This window comes from Brachyhypopomus gauderio, chromosome 3 (genome assembly GCF_052324685.1).
Source record: "Brachyhypopomus gauderio isolate BG-103 chromosome 3, BGAUD_0.2, whole genome shotgun sequence".
NCBI lineage: Eukaryota > Metazoa > Chordata > Actinopteri > Gymnotiformes > Hypopomidae > Brachyhypopomus > Brachyhypopomus gauderio.
In genome coordinates, this window is record NC_135213.1 from 32,199,715 (window position 1) to 32,223,524 (window position 23,810).

At 46.5% G+C, this 23,810-nt stretch overlaps 1 protein-coding gene across 2 annotated transcripts in view; it reads left to right on the forward strand.

Moving 5' to 3' along the window:
- Positions 1-331: 331 nt before the first annotated feature.
- The window catches only part of sv2ca (synaptic vesicle glycoprotein 2Ca), a 29,389-nt gene continuing 5,910 nt past the window's right edge, over positions 332-23,810 (forward strand). For both annotated transcript variants that reach the window (XR_013129609.1, XM_076997672.1), the window contains exons 1-5: positions 332-635; positions 11,467-12,086; positions 18,056-18,236; positions 19,194-19,345; positions 23,633-23,766. Coding sequence is in view for 1 of the 2 variants with exons in the window: in XM_076997672.1 (XP_076853787.1) it covers positions 11,552-12,086; positions 18,056-18,236; positions 19,194-19,345; positions 23,633-23,766 (1,002 nt within the window). In the remaining variant the exon portion in view is untranslated. The remainder of the gene's footprint in view (positions 636-11,466; positions 12,087-18,055; positions 18,237-19,193; positions 19,346-23,632; positions 23,767-23,810) is intronic.

Below are 23,810 nucleotides of genomic sequence, written 5' to 3' on the forward strand. Positions count from 1 at the left end.
ATAAGCTACTGTATCATAGCTGTTAGAATATGAAGGCATTTAGCACAAGATATAACAGATGGCAAAGTAAATCAGTTAAGGGTTTCCATCTATAGCTTTACAGTCAGGAAATCATTGTGTGTTTTAGACACACATACACACACAAACACACACACAGAGAGAGAGAGAGAGAGAGAGAGAGAGAGATCCTTTAAAAACTTTACCGGTAATGGCATAGCGTGAACGTTGTGCCTTTCTGTCTGGTATAAAAAAAAGACTCTCGTCATCAGAAGATGTACGTTCATGTCAAATAACGATTTTGTGTTAGCCTGCGTCACACCATGATGGTGATTCCATCAGGTTTATCCGCAGAACATCATACTTATTAACCCTACCAGCGTGCTATTAACCCTACCAGCGTGCCTCTCTCTCTCTCTCTCTCTCTCTCTCTCTCTTTCTCTCTCTCTCTCTCTCTCTCTCTCTCTCTCTCTCTCTCTCCTTACTAGAAGTCCTGCAGGAATACAACTGACTGTCGGCTCTTACATCAGTTCCTGGATGTCCGTAGTGATACAAGAAAATTTGTATTCACTGGACACGGCTCATTTAGTACAATGGAGTACCGGATCCGAGATCTCCTTTGCTCTGCTCCCTAAAAGGTAAAGTTTCTTTACATTCATTGCATTCAAGTAAGGGTTGAGTTTCTTATTAAACAAATCTACATCTTTGAGTAAACTCGCAGCAATAGCGATACATAGAGAGCACGAACACAACTGGAAGGCTGTACTATGCAGGTGAATGCGTCGGGCAGCATCCTCCGCGGATCATACAAGAATACAAGGAGAAACTGTAACAACTATTTTCCAATAATAATCTTCATTTATTTGCCTAGAAAAAGTTATTCTGAGTGTGAGAGACCTATACTGTAACAAGAGTCCCTTAGCTCAAGTATTTTTTTCTTTCACCTGAAGTACATTTGACTGCTTTGCACTAGTTACACGTCTTCGGATTTTCTGGCGCCTGATGCTGCATCCACTGGACTGAATTAGTCAGCGTGTCACTATATCCTGCATTTACATTTGGCTTAGATATAGTCAAAATATTAAATACAGCCTTTAAACCACACAGCGTTTTGTACGACAGTCCCAGATATAGCCATATAAGCGGTCTTCTGTTAAAGTCAATTTTGACAAATATCTGCCTCGGGCAGTTAAAGCACTCTGCGGTATATATATATATATATATATATATATATATATATATATATATATATATATATGTGCTAAGGCTGTGAAATTACAAGCATTAAATGCCCAGGGGTGGGTTTCCCGAAACGTTCGTAGCGCTATACTTCGTAACCTCGTATGAAACGTATGAGGTTAAGAAGTACTTAGCGCTAATGAACGTTTCGGGAAACTCACCCCAGAACTGATGGGCACTTAATTTACCTACATGTTAATTTACCTACATTACGCCTGATGTGGTCACAGCTGGATTCGTCGCTATTTAAATATTTGGTTTTAACCGTAAAAACTGGGGGGGACCAAAACGCTTTTGAAAAGGTGGGGGACATTTTCAAAAGCCCCCCCCCCCCCCCCAAATTACGTCCGTGATATCACCATACCCTAAACACCACAATGGCCTGGTTTACTTTGTTAATGTCGGAACATCTCTAAATATGCATGAGATGACTATGTTTTCTGTTAATTTCGACACTATCGACTAGGCGTCAAGGTTGTATCCTTGAGTTTGATGCTTCATCAGCACTGCCGCACGGCTCTACGATGACTTTCACAAAGTTCAAATACATAGACCCGAACTCTTGACTTACCCACATTAGGTTATATTTTTAAGCCAAATAGGCAATTTGGAGCTGGATTATATATATATTTTAAGCAATGATAGTGAGGTGAGTGTTCAGTAATTTTATTATGAATGCATGGGATGCTTCTTTCTGAGCAGTGGAGCAACGTTAAGGTATGCTAGTCAAAGCTTCTCATTGTCAGGTTATAGCGGACTTACAGAACAAAATAAGATAATCAAGCAATTCTACTTTTAAAACAGCTTTGAGAAGTACTCCGGGTACCCGGACACATCCTCGTGCCCCTGTTGAAACCGGAGCCAGGCATGTGCAGCCCAGGCGCTAGGGGACGACTGCCTCTGTGCTGGCATGGGTGGGTGAAGATATGTCCATCGCCCCACTCAGGATCCTCACACCCCCCAAATGGCTGTTATTGTGTGCTGTTGGGGGGGGGGGGGGGGGGGGGGGTATTATTCCTGGCTCGATTCGCCGATCGGTAAGGGGACTGTCAGGGTTGGACCCAGGCACGTGCCTCCTGCCGCCACTAGGCGGAGCCCGCGAGCTGGTTCCAGGGGTAATCGAGCCCGATAGATTACACCTGTTGGGCTGCCTATTTAAAGCAGGCGACTTCAGCAACACATTGCTGAAGTTGTCTGTAGTCACGCACTCTCACAGCCTAAGCCAAGTTCTCTCTTCTTCTCTGTACGATCTCGTTGCTCTCTTTCTCTCGTTTTCCCCCTGAGTGTTCTCAGGTTGGTTTTGTTTCTTTTTGTCTTCTCCCTCTGTTCTTCGTCGGTTGTCCTCCAGTGTTCTGGTTGACAGTCTGACAGGTAACCTGGTAAGAAGCCGCTGGTCTTGTACCAAAGCTTCGTCTTTTATTTTGTGTATTTTTCTCCTCTCCTTCTGACACGTTGAGGTTTCTCCGTGTGTTTTTCGTTTTCCTGTTTTTTCCCTTATTGGACGCGTTGTATTTCTTTCCGCGTGTTTTTCGTTTGTTTACTTACCTGTGCACGTCGAGTTCCTCCGTGTTATCCTTCGGTTGTTACCCTTGAGTTTTATTTTCGTTTTTTCCCGCATCTGCGGAGGTTTCAGTTGGCTGTCTTTTGCCGTTTTATTTTTTGGTTAGCGTTTGGGTTCTCACCACGTTTAAACCAACGCGTCACCGCCGTGATCGGCGGCAACGCGTTACAGAACAACTTCAGCCTATTATGGACCCAGCTAACCCTGACGCCGACGACATGCGAAACGCCCTTGCCATACAAGGGCAGACTATTGGCAGGCATGAGCAGGCGTTGCAGGAAATTCACACTCAGCTCCAGGCTATCGCTCTCGCTGTCCAAAGGCCTGATCCGCCTGCTGCGGCTCCCAGCCCTCTGGTTTCCCCCGGGGCTGTTGGGCTGCCTGCTGACTCTCGTGCTGAGCCCGCATTGCCCGCTCCGGCGCGTTATAACGGGGATCCCAACGAGTGTAGGGGGTTTTTGTTACAGTGTTCTCTTATCTTTGAACAACAACCGTCCCGTTTTCCCACCGAACGTGCTAGAGTGGCTTATGTTATGGCGTTACTCTCGGGGAAAGCATTACGGTGGGCTACACCGGTTTGGGAGAACCAGCCGGAGCTCTGTTCCTCATACGAACGGTTTTCTCGGGCTATGCGGCAGGCGTTTTTTCATCCTGCTTCAGGGGGTATGGTCGCTTCTAGGTTGTTACGTTTGCGACAGGGCAGATCTACCGTGGCGGAATACTCTCTGGACTTCCGCACACTGGTGGCAGAAAGTAATTGGGGTTCGGAGGCGCTGGGGGCCGTTTACATAGAAGGCTTGAGCGAAGAGATCAAGGACGAACTGTCCCTCAGGGAGCCTCCTAGCGGTCTGGACGACGCTATAGACCTCACCATTAGAATAGATAATCGGTTGAGGGACCGTAAACAACACCGCCGTTTGTTCACTTCGCCCAGTGTTAAGGCAGTATCCCCTGTGCGTAAGACCACACACGAGGAGGGCGCGTCATCGGAACAGCCCATGCAATTAGGGCACACTCGTCTCTCCCGTCAGGAAAGACAAAGCCGCATACGAGAGGGCAAGTGTCTTTATTGCGGCAGGGCTAACCACCGTATCGCCGAGTGTCCTGAGTTACAGGGAAAAGGGCAGACCCGTCGGTGAACGGGGTTGCACCGACGGGTCATGGCACTTATTTCCCCGCATGTGGACTGATGCCTCATGTAGTGGTGTCATGGAGAGGTTCTGAGGAACATCGGGTCCTGGCTCTCGTTGACTCAGGGGCCTCTGGTAATTTCATAGACACCGCTCTCGTAGCCTCACTCTCCATACCTCTGGTTCCTCTAGAAAAGCCCATCACTGTGTCCGCTGTGGACGGTAGGCTGCTCACTTCCGGGGACATAACCCACCAAACCGTTCCTCTGAACATTTCTATAGGGAACCACCACGAAACACTCACCCCCTATGTCATCGCTGCACCCAAACTACAGCTGATCCTAGGGTTTCCCTGGCTCCAACGCCACAACCCCGACGTAGATTGGCTTAATCTGTCCATTAACCGATGGAGTAAGGTCTGTGAACAGTCGTGCTTGGCGCCCCACCGCAGCAAAACCGGGGAGAGCCAAGAAAAGATAGCGTTCATAGAAAAGGTTCCTGCTGTTTACCACGACCTCAAAGACGTTTTTAGCAAACGCAAAGCAGGCTTCCTACCCCCGCATAGAGCCTGCGATATCGCTATCAACCTCCTGCCCGGTACTACTCCCCCTAGGGGGCGTTTGTTTTCCCTAGCTTTGCCTGAACGCAAGGCTATGGAGACCTACATACAGGAGGCGCTCGCGGCTGGTACTATTCGTCCCTCTACCTCTCCCGCCGGGGCTGGATTTTTCTTTGTGGGGAAAAAAGATTGGGGTCTCCGCCCTTGCATCGATTACAGGGGGCTTAACAAGATCACTATCAAAGACCGCCACCCCTTGCCTCTCATGTCCTCTGCCTTCGAGGCCCTTCAACGGGCGACGGTCTTCACTAAGCTAGATCTGAGAAGTGCGTACAACCTGTTGCGTGTCAGGGAGGGCGACGAGTGGAAAACCGCCTTCAATACGCCCTCCGGGCATTACGAGTACTTAGTCATGCCGTTTGGTCTCATGAACGCACCCGCCGCTTTTCAGCGGTTTGTTAACGGCGTCCTTAGGGAGGCTTTGGATAACTACGCCTACGTCTACCTAGACGACATTTTAATATATAGCCGTACTGTCCAAGAGCATCAGCAACACGTACGCCGCGTGCTCCAATTGCTGCTCGAGAATCACCTCTATGTTAAATTAGAGAAGTCCCTGTTCCACGTCGCCGAAGTAGCTTTCTTGGGGTTCATCATTGCCAACGGTAAACTGGCAATGGAACCCGCCAAGATTAAAGCTGTGTCTCAATGGCCCGTGCCCACGTCCGTGCGTTTGGTCCAACGCTTCCTGGGGTTTGCCAATTTCTACAGGCGCTTTATTAGAAATTTTGGCTCCCTCGCGGCTCCGCTCTCTGCTCTCACTAGCAAAAAACTGGGGAAGTTCACATGGACTCCTGAAGCCCAGAAAGCATTCGAGACCCTTAAGGGCCTTTTTACTAGTGCTCCTGTACTGCGGGTTCCTGACCCTGAGCTTCCCTTCGTTGTTGAGACTGACGCTTCTGATCTGGGTGTTGGGGCTGTTCTCTCGCAGCGGGTCGGGGTTCCTCCTAAGCTGCATCCCTGTGCTTACTATTCTCACCGGTTCACCCCCACGGAAAGACGGTACGACGTAGGGGACAAAGAACTCCTGGCCGTTAAGTTGGCCTTAGAGGAGTGGCGACACTGGCTGGAGGGGGCTCGCCATCCTTTCCTGGTCTGGTCGGACCACAAAAACCTGACCTATCTCCAGCAGGCCAAGCGCCTCAATGCCAGACAGGCCAGATGGGCCCTGTTTTTCAGTCGTTTCGACTTCACTCTGTCGTATCGTCCTGGCTCAAAAAACACCAAGCCTGACGCTTTGTCCCGACAGTGGGAGCCACCTCTCGTCGACAGTCCCCCTGAGACCGTGCTTCCCCCGGGAGTCGTTGTCGCACCTATCCGGTGGGGTATTGAGAAAGCAGTACAGGATGAACTCGCTAACGAACCCGGCCCTAGCGGTGTTCCTCCTGGCTGTCTCTACGTGCCCTCGACCGTCCGGCCTAAGGTCCTCTTATGGGGACACACCGAACGGTATGCTGCGCACCCCGGTGCTAGGCGGACCGCCGAGCTCATAAAAAGGAGGTTTTGGTGGCCTGCGATGGATCAGGAGATCCGTGACTTCGTGGCTTCCTGCGAGGTGTGTACCAGGAGTAAGGCCCCTCGTAACAAGCCCAGGGGGCTGTTGCGCCCTTTACCTATTCCCTCCAGACCATGGTCCCATATCTCCCTAGACTTCATCACCGGTCTTCCATCCTCCAAAGGGCTGACCACCATTCTTGTGATTGTAGACAGGTTCTCTAAGTATAGCAAATTCATCGGCCTGCCTAAGCTACCCTCCGCCCGAGAAACTGCGTCTCTATTACTGGTTCATGTAGTCCGTAACTACGGATTTCCTCAGGACGTGGTGTCCGACAGAGGGCCTCAGTTCGCCAGCAGCTTCTGGAAGGCCTTTTTGACCCTCCTCGGTGCCTCCGCCAGCCTCTCATCGGGTTTCCACCCCCAGTCTAACGGTCAGACCGAGCGAGTCAACCAGGACCTGGAGCAGACGCTCAGGTGCCTGGCGTCCTCTAACCCCGCGTCCTGGGCCGACCACCTGTTGTGGGCCGAGTACGCCCACAACACGCTATGGCATTCCGCTCTGGGTATGTCGCCCTTTGAATGTTTGTTTGGGTATGCGCCTCCCCTGTTCGCTGATCACGAGCAGGCCGTAGCTGTGCCTTCTGCTGTGGCTCAGTTTCGGCGCTGTCGCAAGGCTTGGTCGCGTGCTCGCTCGGCCCTGTTGAAGGCTTCCTCCGCCTATTGCCGCAGCGCCGACAAGCATCGTCTCCCGGCGCTGTCCTTCCGTCCTGGTCAGCGGGTATGGTTGGCGGCGGGTAACTTACCGGTGCGGGGCGGCACCAAGAAGCTGGCTCCTCGCTTCCTGGGCCCATTCAAAGTCGACCGTCGCATCAACCCGGTCACCTACCGTTTGGTTCTCCCTCCGTCCATGCGTGTCCACCCGGTGTTTCACGTGTCCCATCTCCGGCCTTACTTATGTGGTTCTTCTCCCGCCCCGGCTCCTCCTGCGCCGCGTATGGTTGGTGGTGGTCCTGTTTACACGGTGCGGCGTCTTTTGGACGTCCGTCGGGTCCGGGGGCGGGATCAATTCCTGGTGGACTGGGAGGGTTACGGTCCTGAGGAGCGGTCTTGGGTTCCCAGGGCACGCATCCTGGATCCTTCCCTGATCGCGGCCTTCTACCGCGACAGGGCTGTTGCCCTGGGCCCGCGGGGTCTCGGGCCTAGAGGGGGGGGTTCTGTCAGGGTTGGACCCAGGCACGTGCCTCCTGCCGCCACTAGGCGGAGCCCGCGAGCTGGTTCCAGGGGTAATCGAGCCCGATAGATTACACCTGTTGGGCTGCCTATTTAAAGCAGGCGACTTCAGCAACACATTGCTGAAGTTGTCTGTAGTCACGCACTCTCACAGCCTAAGCCAAGTTCTCTCTTCTTCTCTGTACGATCTCGTTGCTCTCTTTCTCTCGTTTTCCCCCTGAGTGTTCTCAGGTTGGTTTTGTTTCTTTTTGTCTTCTCCCTCTGTTCTTCGTCGGTTGTCCTCCAGTGTTCTGGTTGACAGTCTGACAGGTAACCTGGTAAGAAGCCGCTGGTCTTGTACCAAAGCTTCGTCTTTTATTTTGTGTATTTTTCTCCTCTCCTTCCGACACGTTGAGGTTTCTCCGTGTGTTTTTCGTTTTCCTGTTTTTTCCCTTATTGGACGCGTTGTATTTCTTTCCGCGTGTTTTTCGTTTGTTTACTTACCTGTGCACGTCGAGTTCCTCCGTGTTATCCTTCGGTTGTTACCCTTGAGTTTTATTTTCGTTTTTTCCCGCATCTGCGGAGGTTTCAGTTGGCTGTCTTTTGCCGTTTTATTTTTTGGTTAGCGTTTGGGTTCTCACCACGTTTAAACCAACGCGTCACCGCCGTGATCGGCGGCAACGCGTTACAGGGACACTTTATTAAATCTCCCACAGGACGGAGCGGTCGGTTGTGGCCTGATCAAGAGTGACGGGTCCGTTATAATTCACAAATCCGCTGCTTAGGTGCCAGTTAGTAGGCCTATATGGCACGTGACGTGCCGCAGGATTAAAGTCTGTATTAAGGTCTGGATGGAGGTTCAGTGAGGAATCGTTAGGACTACAGAGGAATAATAACAATAAAAAAACCCTTCTGCATGCTTTATTGGAAAAATAACCCACAATTAACCACAGTGCCTCTGAGTCATCCAATGCAGGTCATAAATAAATTGAGTAGTCTGCAGAACAAAGTTGAATTTATACTACAGACTACTCAGCCTAAACATATCCATTTTACTCCTATACATAATTAATTATTTAAAGAACTTCTCTTAAACCTCTGGCCCAAGATAACGTCTGATTGCGTCCTGACAAACCATGCCTCCAGGAAACAGCATATCAGCGTCTGTCCACTTGTATTTGCTATGCCACACACATCTCTTACTCTCCTTCTATCTGTCTTTTTGTCTCTCCTCCTATCTTGCTCCCTCCCTCTTCCCGCATGCTTAGTAATGGCATCAGTGCCTGATGCAATCTTTTAACACCAGACGTCCTAGCTCTCCCCTTTTGGACGAGGTTATTCGCCTTCCGTTTTGATGTGATTATGTCTGCCTCCAGCCATTATGAGATTAGACTTGGCTGATTCCAGCTGTCTGACACTAATGAAAGAAACCATTCCCCACTCACCGCCTTTTGGGGTTTTCAGCTGGGTGCGTCAGGAGTCAGGAATGACAAATTCATACATGTGCATGCACGAAACTAATTTGTGAACTTGGACATTCCTGGAACACTAAAAATGATTACCACACATCTTAGAACTATGAACATGATAGGAAAATGAGTGTACATATAGTTCAGTGTTTTTCAGCCCAGTCCTTGGGGCCCAACAGCCGGTTCCACGGTTTTGCTCCAGCCTAATGAGGGAACATGGATAGAGCAGAATTGTGAAACTGTCAGGTGGGCTCCGTAATTGTGAAACTGTCAGGTGGGCTCCGTAATTGTGAAACTGTCAGGTGGGCTCCGTAATTGTGAAACTGTCAGGTGGGCTCCGTAATTGTGAAACTGTCAGGTGGGTTCCATATCTGTGAAACTGTCAGGTCTCTCCGGGTGGAGAGACTTTGTTATTATTCACCTTTATTCACAAAAACATACTGTAATTGGTACTGGATTCGACCATGGAACAAAATCAAGAAAATTAAATGTGAAAATTAAAATTAAGTAATGGATATTATATTTAAATGTACAGTTTCAGAGCAGAACAAAATTTATCATGTATAATTTTTGTGTGACATATGTAGAAATTTGCACAAGTCATATACTTTGTGATATCAATAACCTGGTTACCCCAAAAATACTTCTAGGATGCAGTGCGATGGCTTGCCCATGCTAAACGCTAGTACCATCAGACATATAGATCTTGACCTGGTGTTTTTTTTAAGCACCCAAGGGACCAGCAGTAACAAAAACACCATAGATCATCCAGACAGAGGCTATCAAGAGTGCAAGTGTCACGTTGAGGACCCCGGCCCCTCCCTTTTGGGCGTGTGTTTACGTAGTCCACGTGCATCGTCTGCGTCTGTGGATATCCGTGGTTATGGCTATGTCATGTGATAATCTGTCTCACCTGTGACTTGTCTCGTAATCACGTGGGGCTAATGTGGTTTGTCTATTTAATGTGCGCTCACGCAGTGTCCTGTGCTCGTCGTTGTCTAGAGTCTACACGTTACCAGTGTCTGTGTGGTGTTCTCCGTGCGCTATTGCGCAATATTTGTTATTAAAAGTGATGCCTTGTAACGATTCTGAACAGCGGGAGTGACGCAATTGCAGGATTTTGAATATTTATTGTGTGTAAGGTAACAGAACACTAAACCACACCACAACAGACAGAAAGGGACTATGCTAAACACAGAGGGGAAGACACTACTAAACGGGTGAGCAATACAACTTAAAATCCAGACTATACACGAGAACATAACTCAACAGGCCAGGCAAACATGACGAGAGGGGATACACAAATAAGGCACCAATACTAGGGGGTGACTAGTAACAAGTAACACCAAACTATGAACTAACAGACAACGAGCGAACTAACAACAAACACCCACTAACGACAAGAAACACAATACAATGGAAGATCAAACTAACAAGAAATAACTAGCTGAATAGGTAAAGGAACCAGAGAATCACAACAGGAAAGACAAAGACAGAACTAACCATACCGGCACATGAGGAAACGAAGGGAAGACACAGGTTACTGAGCGTGGAGGGGAGCATGGCAGATACAACAAACAAAGACCGACACGGGAGTAAAACACCACGGGGATTAAATACACTGAGACAGGGGAGGTTAACGAGACTCCGGTGCGGGCACTAAAGACAGGGGCGTGACAGACAGAAGGAGAAATCCTGGGAACGGGGAAGTTGGGCAGGGCCAGGGAGGAGGGAGGGGCTGGATGTGACACGGATAGAGGGCAGAGCTCCGTCTCACTGACCCGCTGACAGACAGGAGGTCCACCTCCATCCAAGAGACCAGATAATGGATCACTCCCACCTACCCGGCCACTTATTGTCCATAGACATACACATACAGTATATATATGTAAGATGTTGTATACTACTAACCATACAATTGCACTTCACACTCAGGAACCACGCACGTGGAAAGTAATATGTAATAATTTTTCATTCATTAGATTAACATGTGCAAAAGCCCTTTGCTTCCTCAAATACCATCTGGATATATGAATTCATTATAAAATGTGGGTTAAATATGTTACTTTTTAATTTTATATGATGATTGAGAATTGTTCCAATATTGAGCTGCCAGTCAGTATGGGAAACCAAATTTCGAGTTACATGTTCTCATACAGTAGAGACAAATTGATTTTGTAGTTTCAGTTATTGCCATCCTCTGAGTGCTTTCAGATTGCATTTCCATGAGGTGTGAACACTGAGCACATGTCACAGTTGACGACAGAAAGGAAACGTGCTATAGGCCTACTCTATAAAATGTTGGGGTGCGAGGCTAATCAGATCCGTTCACGCGTGTCCCATCCTCAGCCTGTTCCCATTCTTTTATTGAACTGCTTTTATTGACATTATCATGGAAAAAAAACTCTTATGCTGATCATGCATAAATAATATCATAGTATAGAGGGTGTACTACCATATTATAACTGTTATTTTATTATCATGTCATTATCATGCTTTATTTCTGCATGACCCAAAAATAGCTGTTAAAATTTTTTATTTCATGGGATGCTCAATTATGTATTCTATATGTATGACAAACAGTCAATGAAATTTCATATTCTCAAGAGCTGCAAGTCTTCCAACAGTCATAATGAACTATTACATTATCCCACTGTATTCTTGAAATAACCTTTTTAGGGAAATTATTGCCAGTGTGAATTCCTCACCTTTCTAAACCAGAACCTTCTCTCCCTCTTCTATTAGAAGCAGCTAATGAGAGCCAGGGAGGTTCAGCCTCTCCTTCTCTGGTAACTGCAGACTCCACCCTCACCCAGTGGCTCCTCCAACCATGAACGCAGCAGTCCCTGCAAACCCCATGTTTCAAGAGGCCCAGCTCTTGGACTGGACCTCAGAAGAACACAGCCACGGCAACCAGCACTTCCAAGACAACTTCGACACCAACTACCAAGGTGGGCTCGATGGGTACGACACGGTCGAGCAAGTCAAGAACGAGGAGGATGACGGCTCCAGCGAAGCCACCGACGGCCACGACGACGAGGACGAGATCTACGAGGGCGAGTATCAGGGGATCCCCTCGGACACGGCGCCCAGGAACGGGCAGGCGGGGGCGGGCCGGGCCGTAGTGGACGACCTGAAGGAGCGTCGCGAGCTGGAGAGCGAGAGGAAGGAGGACGAGGAGGAACTGGCACAGCAGTACGAGCTGATCCTGCAGGAGTGCGGGCACGGGCGCTACCAGTGGCAGCTCTTCTTCACACTGGGCATGGCGCTGATGTCGGATGGCGTGGAGGTGTTCATCGTGGGCTTTGTCCTGCCGAGCGCTGAGACGGACATGTGTGTGCCTGACTCTGGATCTAGCTGGCTGGGTAAGACTTTCATCAATACCTTCAATTACCTTCAATAATACATGGTGCAGTGAGCTTTTGGTAAAGACTGATTATACTATGTTGGTATGTCCATATGCAAACTTCTTCTGAGGACTATCAGAGAACATAAAGCTCAATGAAAGAAATTGACTTTAGATGCTTCACGTTAGAGAAATTTGATGGGTATTAATCATGTGATACCTCTGTTGTGGCATCTATATAAAAAAATTAATTAATTAATTAATTGATAATGTTTTCTTTTTTACAGTAGCATCATCAAAGCAATTGAAATCGCTGTAATTCTGTCAGAGATTAATCACTCCTTAGCCAATCTTTCTCTCTCTCTCTTTCTCTCAATTCTTTGTTCCTCAATGTTGTTCTGTGTCTGACATGAGCCCCGTGGACATTGGGCAGAACACTCTGCTGTCTTTCGCTCTCTCCCTCTCTTTCTCTCTTTCTATCTCCCTCTTTGTCCTGCCATAGACAGTGGCTTTTAAGGTATAATTGCACATGGCTGCCATGACCACTACTGCAGCCTAGCCCAAGAGATCACCTAAAAGGAACAGAAACACAGGCTTTCCTGGACACTTTTCCTCCATAATTGAGTTGTTCACGATAGGAACGATAGGATGATAGCATCTGTAAATCTAGTACTTTTGACAATCAAGAACAAATGTTTACTTGACACCTCTTCACTCTCTCTGCTGATTCCTTTCTGTCGCTGTGTTGTTCTTTAATCCCCTTTTTCGGGTCCTTATTTGTCATGGAAAGGTGTTGTGTCATAATTGGTAGCTTTCTCCACCTTTAATTTTGTAATATGCACCTCTTAAATTTGGGTGCATGAACTTCTGAAGAAAACCCATTATAGTGCAAGTCTCTTACTATGCTGAAGACATCATAGGTATACATGCAAATCCTTGTGTTGGGAAGGATAGCTGTTTGCGATGGTTTGATGATTCATTGCAATGATGACCTGTTGTCATGGTCTGACCTCTCATCTTGTCGAAGTGCATATATGACTTGGGATCACAGCTGTTGTGGTGATTGGTAGTTCAACAGGATTCTGCATTACATTCTGGAGCATTCAGAGTTCCTTTCACTGGAACTAAGGGACCAAGCCCAGCTCCTGAGAAACAACCCCACACCAAAATCCCCCCTCCACCAAACTTTCCATTTGGCACAATGCAGTCAGACAAGTACCGTTCTCCCGGCAACCGACAAACCCAGACTCGTCCATCAGATTGCCAGATGGACAAGCGCGATTCATCACTCCAGAGAACACTCTAGAGTTCAGTGGCGGCGTGCTTTACACCACTGCGTAAGACGCTTTGCATTGCACTTGGTGATGTATGGCTTGGATGCAGCTACTCGACCATGGAAACCCATTCCATGAAGCTCTCTGCGCACTGTTCTTGAGATAATCTGAAGGCCACATGAAGTCTGGATGTCTGTAGTGATTGATTCTGCAAAACATTTGCGACCTCTTTGCACTATGCGCTTTAGCATCTGCTGACCCCACTCTGTCAGTTTACGTGGCCTACTACTTCATGGCTGAGTTGCTGTCGTTCCCAAACACTTCCATTTTCTTATAATACAGCTGACAGTTCACTGTGGAATATTTAGGAGCGAGGAAATTTCACGACTGGAAATATTGCACAGGTGGCATCCTATCACAGTTCTTCGCTGGAATTCACTGACCTCCTGAGAGCGACCCATTCTTTCATAAATGCTTGTAAAACATGCCTAGGTGCTTAATTTTATATACCTGTTGCCATGGAAGTGATTGGAACACCTGATTCCGATAATTTGGATGGGTGAGCGAATACTTTTGGCAATATAGTGTATATGTGTTTGTATATCCTGGTAGGAATCCACATCATCTGTAATGACGGGCAATGCACTGGAGGGCAGTGCAGAGAGGGAGGTGTCCATCATATTCTCATGGCATTTGTAATCCCTTGTCAGCGCAGTGACCCTTGACACTCTCTGATGCCAGGATCAGGGTGTCCCAGACAATACTTTCATCCTGCCCTCCGCCTATCTGCCTCAGTCTCTGTATTATTGTCTCCTTTATTATTGTCCACTTGCCCCTTTGATTTGTTTAGATTATTTTCAAATCAAATTGTGCATAAATGCTTTCTGCGTGGAGGTCAGTGGTTTAGTGAAGTATTTAACCCAACTGAAGGGAAAAAAACAGGAAATAATAATAGTAGTTAGAAAGAAGAAAGAAAGAAAGAAAGAAGAGCTAGAATATGTTTTTTTAATAATTCCATGGTGTTATCACTAACAGGAGCAGGAGCAGTTCAAGAAATATCAACACAGCTATCAGGTCACCTGAGAGATACTCACAAAGAAAGTGGAATGTGAGACTTACCAGTTAGTCTTTTTTACTGCTTTGTTTTACTATTGAGAAAATCTTGTCTTTGCTTTGCTCTAACCCCCCTGGCAGGGTGTCGTCTCACTCTTAGAAATCTTTCATTGTCCAAGTTTACCCCGTGCTAAATTAAGAAATGATCGTTAAACGATACAGGCTGAACCCATAAGAAAGTTGCTGCATCACACAATCACGCTAATGGACTGCGCTGTAAGTAAATTCAGTCGCCTATTCCATTAACGCTGACACACAGCCAGGAGGCGTTTCGCCATTTACTCTTGTTTTATCATCTACGTCTTATCCTCGATCCCTCACCACCCCATCCCCCCCTACCCGGCCCCCATCCCCCCCTACCCGGCCCCCACCCCCCCTACCTGGCCCCCACCCCCAACCCCTGGCAGAGGCAGCTCAGCATGGCTGGACTGCAGTGGAATCCCAGCTGTGCTGTGTGGCTCCTGTGTAAGCAGGTGCAGGCATGGACGTGCACGCATCAAGACACGTGCACGTGTGCCTGGGTGACATGCACACCAGACGCTCCAACGTCTTTGCAATCACCCTGCACTTAAATCTTGGTTCATAACCTTGTGTTCATGTATTTTTCGGTTTGTGCATATAATCCTAGCCTACTGACTACTGCACAGTCTAAGCATTCGATCCTGGCATGTTATGGAGACTTCTGCACAGTTTTTGCATTTGATGCACACATTTTGCCATAGCCCAGTAAATCAAATGCCAAATCATATGTGGACAATAATAAAGTAGATAATAAGCAGCTTGGCTTATGAGCCTTATCCCAACGAATAACACTGCACTCCTGTTAAACAGCTTCCCCAGGTGCCTCCACCAGTCACGGGCATCAGAGTGCGAAATCCGAAACAAGGCTGCTGTGCTTCTAGAACATTCCTGCCACTCCCCTGGGTTCCCTCTGAAGAGCTGACAGATCTGACTGAGATCTGACAAACCAGAGATGCCTTTTCTTTTCTCTTCATGTGTGTGGTTGTATTCCATGCACTTTTCCAGTTTCAGTGCATGACAGTAGGATGACTATTGTGCACTAATGGCTACAGAATGTGTGTATGTGTGTGTATGTGTGTGCATGTGTGTGCATGTGTGTGCATGTGCGTGCATGTATGTGTATGTGTGCATGTGTGAAAGATGCAAAGTCACGTTCTTCCCTGTTGAGAGCTGCTTTTCAGTGTTGCTTCCTTTTGAACAGTTGCCATATATTGGAGTGATCACTGTGTACTTTTCAGCTATGAGGACTATCAGCACCTTTGTGCCCTGCTGGGAAAACCGTCACTCTACGGAAGCTTGTCCCCTCCAGGCACCTGTACTCCCTCTCACCACCTAGCTGTGTCACAGTTATGCCCTCACATGGCATTTACCTGCACACTCTGGAGCAGTCTACCATTCTACAACACACCACATCTCTGCCATGTTACGTATCTATTAGCGCTACTTTGCTACTGGCCATGCAGCCTACAAAGCCTGTTTCGGTTTCAGTCTAGCAAAGGAATATATGCAATATGAGAAATATTAGAGTGAGCACAATCTGACAACAAAATGTTGTTTATATATTATTATATTACTTGTAATTATATTATAATTATTATATGTAATATGCATGTAATATGAGTAATCACCACATAATTGTATCACAGGAGCAAGCTGAATATCAAAGATCATTTAATTAGTAACGCATCTCATTTTGATTATCTCCAGCCTCGAATCAAAATATAGTGTCATTGTACACTGACTGGTACTAAACTCTTCACTCTTCAGTCCTGATCTCATAAGTCTTCCGTTCTGAACACGTCGGTATGCTAGCAGACGGCAGCGAAATGCAGAAAACTGCAAGTCAGACTCCAGATTTCGCTGTCAGCGGTGATTCGTCGGCTTCTTGTTCTAAGAACTCATTAATCATGGGTTTTCTCTAAGAAACAAAGTGTGCCGATGCCACACACTACATAATAGGCGCTCTGTCGTGATGTCTGAGGTAAACAAACATGATGAATGTACATCTTGAATTTCCACAGTAATCTGCTTTCTTCATTTTACAAACCAACAAATCCCTAATGGCGCTTGAATGTTCGTATGACAGTAAAAGACAGACACCTGCAGCGTTCTCACTGAGTGCCCTCGAGCAGAGGGAATCCTATATCACGGTAATGTCCTATAGGATCTGTTTCGTACTGAAGCGTGTTAGAGAAATGCACCAAATAGACTACAATAATACTTAAGAATATAAAACACATTTGCCACAATACGTCACTAGTTTGACGAGTTTACCTACTTAGGGTCGAGGGTACAGAGTAATGGAGGAAGTGAATGAGAAGTAAAGAAGAGATTGCAGGTAGGGTGGGGTGGATGGCATAAAGTGTCTGGGGTGATCTGTGATAGAAGGGTGTCGGCTAGACTGAAAGGAAAGATCTATAGGACAGTAGTGAGACCTGCTATGTTGTATGGACTGGAGACAGTGGCACTGACAAAGAGACAGGTGAGGGAGATGGAGGTGTCTGAGATGAAGATGTTGAGATTCTCATTTGGAGTGACAAGGAAGGATAGGATCAGAAATTAGTTTATTAGAGGATCAGCACATGTAGCATGTTTTGGAGATAAAGTTAGAGAAACGAGATTGAGATGGTTTGGACATGTACAGAGGAGGGAGGAGAGGAATATTGGTAGGAGGGTCTTGAGGATGGAACTTCCAGGCATGAGGAGGAGATGTAGACCTAAGAGGAGGTTTATGGATGCAGTGGTAGAGGATATGAGAGTGGCTGATGTGTCAGTGGAGGACACTCAGGACAGGGCCAGATGGAGGAGTTTGATCCGCTGTGGCGACCCCTAAATGGGAATTGCCGAAAGTAGAAGAAGAAGCCACAATACATCACTAGATTAAGCAGTGGTAAAGTTAAACTGTTCTAAATGACTGTGTGTTCGTAAATGATGTTGACCTATATTACTGGCCAGAGTTAAATATGAGAAGATTCTGATGAACAGAGGATGTGTCATTTGTGTCATTTAATTTAATGAGTAAGTGATAGATTTAGCATGAATGCACCTGCTAACCCATATACTACTTGTTTATTCTGACCATTTGTTGTGGGTAGAAAATCTCAATCAGGGACCAGTTCTGGATCACACTGACATTGTTTTAATGGGTTCACCTAGGCCCAAGGCTCCCACACAATGCTAATGCTTCAAACTGCTATCACAGGGAGTTATTTTTTTCACAATTTGTTTAGCAAGTTAAATAACAAATAATGTCCTCAGGTAAAAAAACAGAATTGCACTTAATTTACTTTAAACGTAATGGAGTTTTTTTTTTTTGCGAGGCTGTTGGGGCGAACAACAGTGTCTCAACAATTTTCTCGAAATCGAAAATAATGCAAAAGGGGGACAGAAGTACTTTTATTTGTTTTTTTATACCAAACTCGGCAAAAAACCAAAAGTTGTGTGTCGTACCTTGAGGTGCACTTCCTTGATCTCTGTGTTCCGCGGACCCAAGTGCATGTCTCTTATGTCTGTGCTCATGAAACAACCCCCCCTCCCCTTTCTCTCCCCTGCTCCCTGCCCCTCACTCCCCACCTCGCAGGTAGCATAGTGTACATGGGCATGATGATGGGGGCCTTCTTCTGGGGGGGCATGGCGGACAAGGCGGGTCGACGGCAGTGCCTGCTCATATGCATGTCCCTGAACGGCTTCTTTGGTTTCCTGTCCTCCTTCGTGCAGGGTTATGGCCTCTTCCTGCTCTGCCGCATGATAGCAGGTTTCGGGTGAGTGTCCTGCAGCTCCGCTCCCTTCGTATTAACCGCGTGGCACTTTCAAAGAAAGGCTGTGCTATTTTTGGATTATGGGGACAACATGTCTATGGGTTTATACATGATCTCGCACTCAAGGTTGAGAATGATTGATTGAGGGAGAAATATTTACCTATTGTCATCAAAAACAGATCGATGGATAATGTAATGTCTTTTGTACTTTCCCCTCACGCCCATCCCCCCCCCCCCCCCCCCCCCCCCCCCCCACACACACACACACACAAACATACACATGCACACACATACACACACACACACACACACACACACACACCACAGTGTACACCACAAATGTAATATGGAGAATCATTGTTTTCTATATGGGATCATCATACAAAATAATCAAGTGGCAATCTTTTATCAAGTCAGCTCTAAGAGAAAATGACTTCCTTTTGCTTTGGATCATTTTTTGCTTTTTATTTAGACAGACAATACATTACATCTGCCCAGATCAATAGATGCTGCAATACTTCTTGCTTAGATCCAGCTACTGCTGTCACTACTAGAGACAACCTGTGGCACTGTAATAAAGAACTTAAGATGATTATTGTTATTTCTATTTCATTTACAATTTGCGGAAGCTTTCTGCCACTTTAACTCCCAGTCAACAAACTTTTTACAGATAAAGTACGTTATGGAAACATGTACTAGATCCTTCAATATTTCAGAGAAATATGAGAAAAAATCTCCATCAGTCATTTCTGCAGACTTTGTGTATAAAACAACAAAGACGTCTTTCTTCAAAACTGACTTAAGTATCTGAAGATGGTTGCTCTGAAGCCTTCTTCTGTACGTCCTTCTTAAATGTGCAGGTTTTTGACCTGATCCATTGACCAAACTGTCATGTTTTTCTCTCATATCTTTGTTCCTGTGGTTTCTCTCACATCTTTGTTCCTGTGGTGTGCTGCGTAGCATCGGTGGGGCAGTGCCCATCGTCTTCTCCTACTACGCAGAGGTGTTGGCACGGGAGAAGCGCGGTGAGCATCTGAGCTGGCTCTGCATGTTCTGGATGATTGGCGAGATCTATGCCTCCGCCATGGCCTGGGCGATCATACCTCACTATGGTAAGCCAAAGGGGTCATAGACCCTGATGGGGTCACAAATTATTTTCCCAGCTGATGGCTGTTTAAGTGTTTAATGTGTGAGAGAGGATTGTTGTGTTTGTCCTTGAATGACATCTGCAAATGCATGATATTTAAAGCACGAAGGCGTTCCTGAGGGTTGAGGCGCAGCTCCATGATTTATGAGGACCTCAGCGTGGGCAATAAGCTACATTCATTTGGGAAGAAGCTGGGGGAAGGGTATTGAATATGAAAGCACAATCTGAAATGCCAGAGAGCTGTTCTGCCTCAGCTCTCTCTTTCTGTCTTCTTTGGTTCACGATGACTAGAATAATGAGCTTTTTTTGAGGTTTGCTAGACCACACATGGACAGCGTGATTTATACGGGACCCAAAACAGATGCAGACACATACGCACACACAGACGGGTGCCTTTCCCCCCAGGTTTATACACAGGCACTGGGGAAGGACTGGGGACTCGTGGGATGAAGTGGGAGGAACACTTGAGGTGCATTTCTTGCTGGGCTTGAGCACTGCGGGATGTCCTGCATGTCCTGCTCCATACCTAAAGGTGTCCTGCCCCCCAAGCCCAACCCTAACCCTACATCTTTGGGGTAACCCCAAGCCTAACCCCAACCCCAACCCTAACCCTAACCCCAACCCTATCTTTAAACCTTACTCCTAAAACCTAACCCCAACTTTAATCCTATCCCCAACCCTAACTTCAACCCAGACTCTCACAAAACTCTTGCAGTTTCATCTATGATGGTATAAAGTGTCTTACAGATAACCAGCCATCTCTGTTATGTCCCTGTCCCACACACACACACACACACACACACACACACACACACACACACACACACACACACACACACACACACACACACACACACACACACACTCACTCACTCACACACACTCCCGGTATCATTTTTGGTTATCAAAAATCTACACCCACATATTAGCGTATGTAAAAACACATGGGGAGGATAACTTAAAAATAAAATGGTTTGCCCTTTATCCTATGTCTAAAAGATCCATCACTTTTGGCTCTGGGCAGAGTTCGACACAAGCTGATTTCCTGTTAAAGTGTTTTGGGAAGGAAGGGAGCTGCTATTTGCAATGCTCACGACTCCGCCCCTTCCCTAACCTCCCCGCCCCTTCCCTAATCTCTCCGCCCCTTCCCTAACCTCTCCGCCCCTTCCCTAACCTCCCCGCCCCTTCCCTAATCTCTCCGCCCCTTCCCTAACCTCTCCGCCCCTTCCCTAACCTCTCCGCCCCTTCCCTAACCTCCCCGCCCCTTCCCTAACCTCCCCGCCCCTTCCCTAATCTCCCCGCCCCTTCCCTAATCTCTCCGCCCCTTCCCTAACCTCCCTGCCCCTTTCCTAATCTCTCCGCCCCCACTTACCTCTGATCATTTTGTCATCGACCGTTTCTTAATATTCTTCTTGACTTCAGCAATCGCCCTCGAACCGTGACTACACTGCATCCTTTAAAAAAAAATGTGATGCGTGTGTTTTTCCAGTGTGTACCCCTTTTGTACCTCTCCTTTTGTATAGACCAGACAGAAATCCCTTTCCCATTTGCCAGTATCCATACATATCCATACACATATGCTCTAGTGAAATGTAAACTCCTTTTTAGCAGCTGTTGGCATGGCCACAGCAACACTGCGTGTCTGGCTTGTATGAGGGTTTACACATGCAGGCTTGTCCACTGCTGTTCAACCATTCACACCTTCAGCCAATTATGTACATGATCCAGCTAATGTGATTTACACTGACACGGGCCTTCTGGGTCCGGCTTCATGCACAGAGCCGCAGCAGCCAAATACACAATGGAGGGTTGCAACCACACACACACACACACACACACACACACACACACACACACACACAACACCACTCACACACACACACACACACACACACACACACACACAAAAACTTTTTTTTTTTTTTTTTTTTTTTGGATTTTTTGGAATTTGGATTATTCTAAATTTGTGGTCCAACAAATACATAGATGTGTAGCAGTCAGGTGTCCACATACTTTTGGCCATATATTGTATATATTTAATCTTTAATATTTAATACACATCCTTTAAACTCATGCATTAACCATCTCATCAGGCATCAGCCAAACCTTCCCTCTCTCATGTCTTATAAGCACACGTTGTAATCCAGGCATGTATAATCGGTTGTGTTAATCAAAGCCATATTTGAATATGCCAGCGGATTTTATTCAAAGCTGTCACTTCTTGAATTAATGCCTCCAGAAACCTCCCCCTCCCACACATCAGTGGATTAGGCTAGTACTCCAGAAAAAAAGCATTTTTGCACTTCTGCATGGACGAGCTTTTGCGGCAGGGTGACACGACGTGCTAGAAACATCAACAAACGAAGGTACACTGGAAAGAGCAGCTGTCTGCTATCAATAGCTAACAGAAAGGACCAAAAAGAAGAGGTTTTCACGCTGTTACTGAAATCAATTCTTTAGAAGTGTCATGGACATTGGCTCAATTGAGTACAAGATACTTTAAAATTAAGCTAATTCATGTATCATTTTTTAATGCCAGACCCCTCACAAAATAGCTTATTCCGATTGAATGTAGTTTTTAAACTATGCTGACTCACTGTAGAATGGAACTAAAGATACATGTAGGCTACATGTCCACAGTCCAGACACTTAAACTGTGTCATTAGTATGTTGCTTTTACAACTTGGGACACTCAAAAAAGGCTTCCAAAAGCTACCATGACTACGATGCAAAAGTTTTTCATAAGGAAAACAGTAGTAGGACCTTAGTAAAGGCCCAGAGTGAAGCCGTTTTGCATTGCTAAGCAGATTCACATTACCGGTCATAATTTTAGTGTTTCGCTCAGTCCGCAATGGAGATTGTTATTCTCCTAAACCTATCGTCATGGGTTTATTAGGTATACAAATTAGCATCATGCTATAGTTAACGTAGGGACATTTCATATTGCCATATTCATTTTTGTATATGATAAATATATAGTTAACATTTCAGGGATTAATTCATGTCAAACACACACGCGCACACACACACACACACACACACACACACACGAACACACACACACACACACACACACACACACACACACACACACACACACACACACACACACACACATAGCATTCATGATATTGTATTAGTATCTAGGCATTTAGAAAAAAAGGCCGTTATCTGCCTGCAGCATGAACCTCAGGCCCAGTTTCATATGTGAGCATGTGTTGGCATATGGCAGCTGTAAGATTAACGAGCAGCTCTCGGCGTAGCTAATGAAATCAGCGGGAGCAAGAAAAACGCCGCCCTCCTAATTCAGAAACCCATCCCATTAACCTGGTCCCCGTTCACCCCGCCTGCTGCTGGCCTCTATTCCCTCTCTGCATCCATGCACAGAAGCGTCTTGGCTGAGAAGAGTATTAATTCATCTTGGCTTTTAATGAGTCGTCTTGTTTAAAAGAATCCGGGGCTCTTTTGTGTAGTGTATTTCGATTTTTCAGGCTTTTTGAGGTCACACTGACACACCTATTTAGTGACCATCTTGACTGTGAGATGAGATCAAGGATGGATGCTTTTCTTGTCTCATATAAGCTTTTCAAAACTACTTTGAACCGAGTTGGTCAGGTTTTCATCATACTATCACGTCAGTCCATCAGCGTGTCCCAATATCATCCATAAATTATATCGTATCACAGTGTCTCATCCCTGAAGAGGTCTGGCCTTCTTATTTTACACAGGCTTCAGATTAGGTGTGAATTATAGCTCTTAGCTCTTAGCATTATGGATAGGATATCCCAAGAGCTGCTGCTCCTCCATGTAGAGAGGAGCCAGTTGAGGTGGTTTGGCCATCTGGTCCGGATGCCCCCTGAGCTCCTCCTTGGTGAGGCATTTCGGGCTGGGAGGAGCTGGGAGGAGACCCCGAGGAAGACCCAGGACATGCTGGTGAGATTATATCTCTTGGCCATCCTGGGAACACCTTAGTGTCCTCCCCAGAAGAGCTGGGAGAGGTGGCTGGGGAGAGAGAAACCTGGGCCTCTTCGCTTAGTTTACTGCCTCCGTGACCGGGATGCAGATAACCAGATGTAAATGGATGGATGGATGGATGGATGGATGGATGGATGGATGGATGTGATATCTTCATTAGTTGTCTCTACTTCATCTCTACATGCTTTGCTCAGTGTTACCCGATAAGGAATACCATATAATAACTGGCAGCAGTAACATATTTGTGAACTTACCTTGCATTCTTTGTGTTCCTTAGGCTGGAGCTTCAGCATGGGTTCGGCATATCAGTTCCATAGATGGAGAGTGTTTGTGGTTGTGTGTGCTCTACCATGTGTCTTCTCTGTGGTCGCTCTCACCTTCATGCCTGAAAGCCCTAGATTTTACCTGGAGGTAAGAACTTTTCACTAAACGGATATGCATGAACATATATGTTA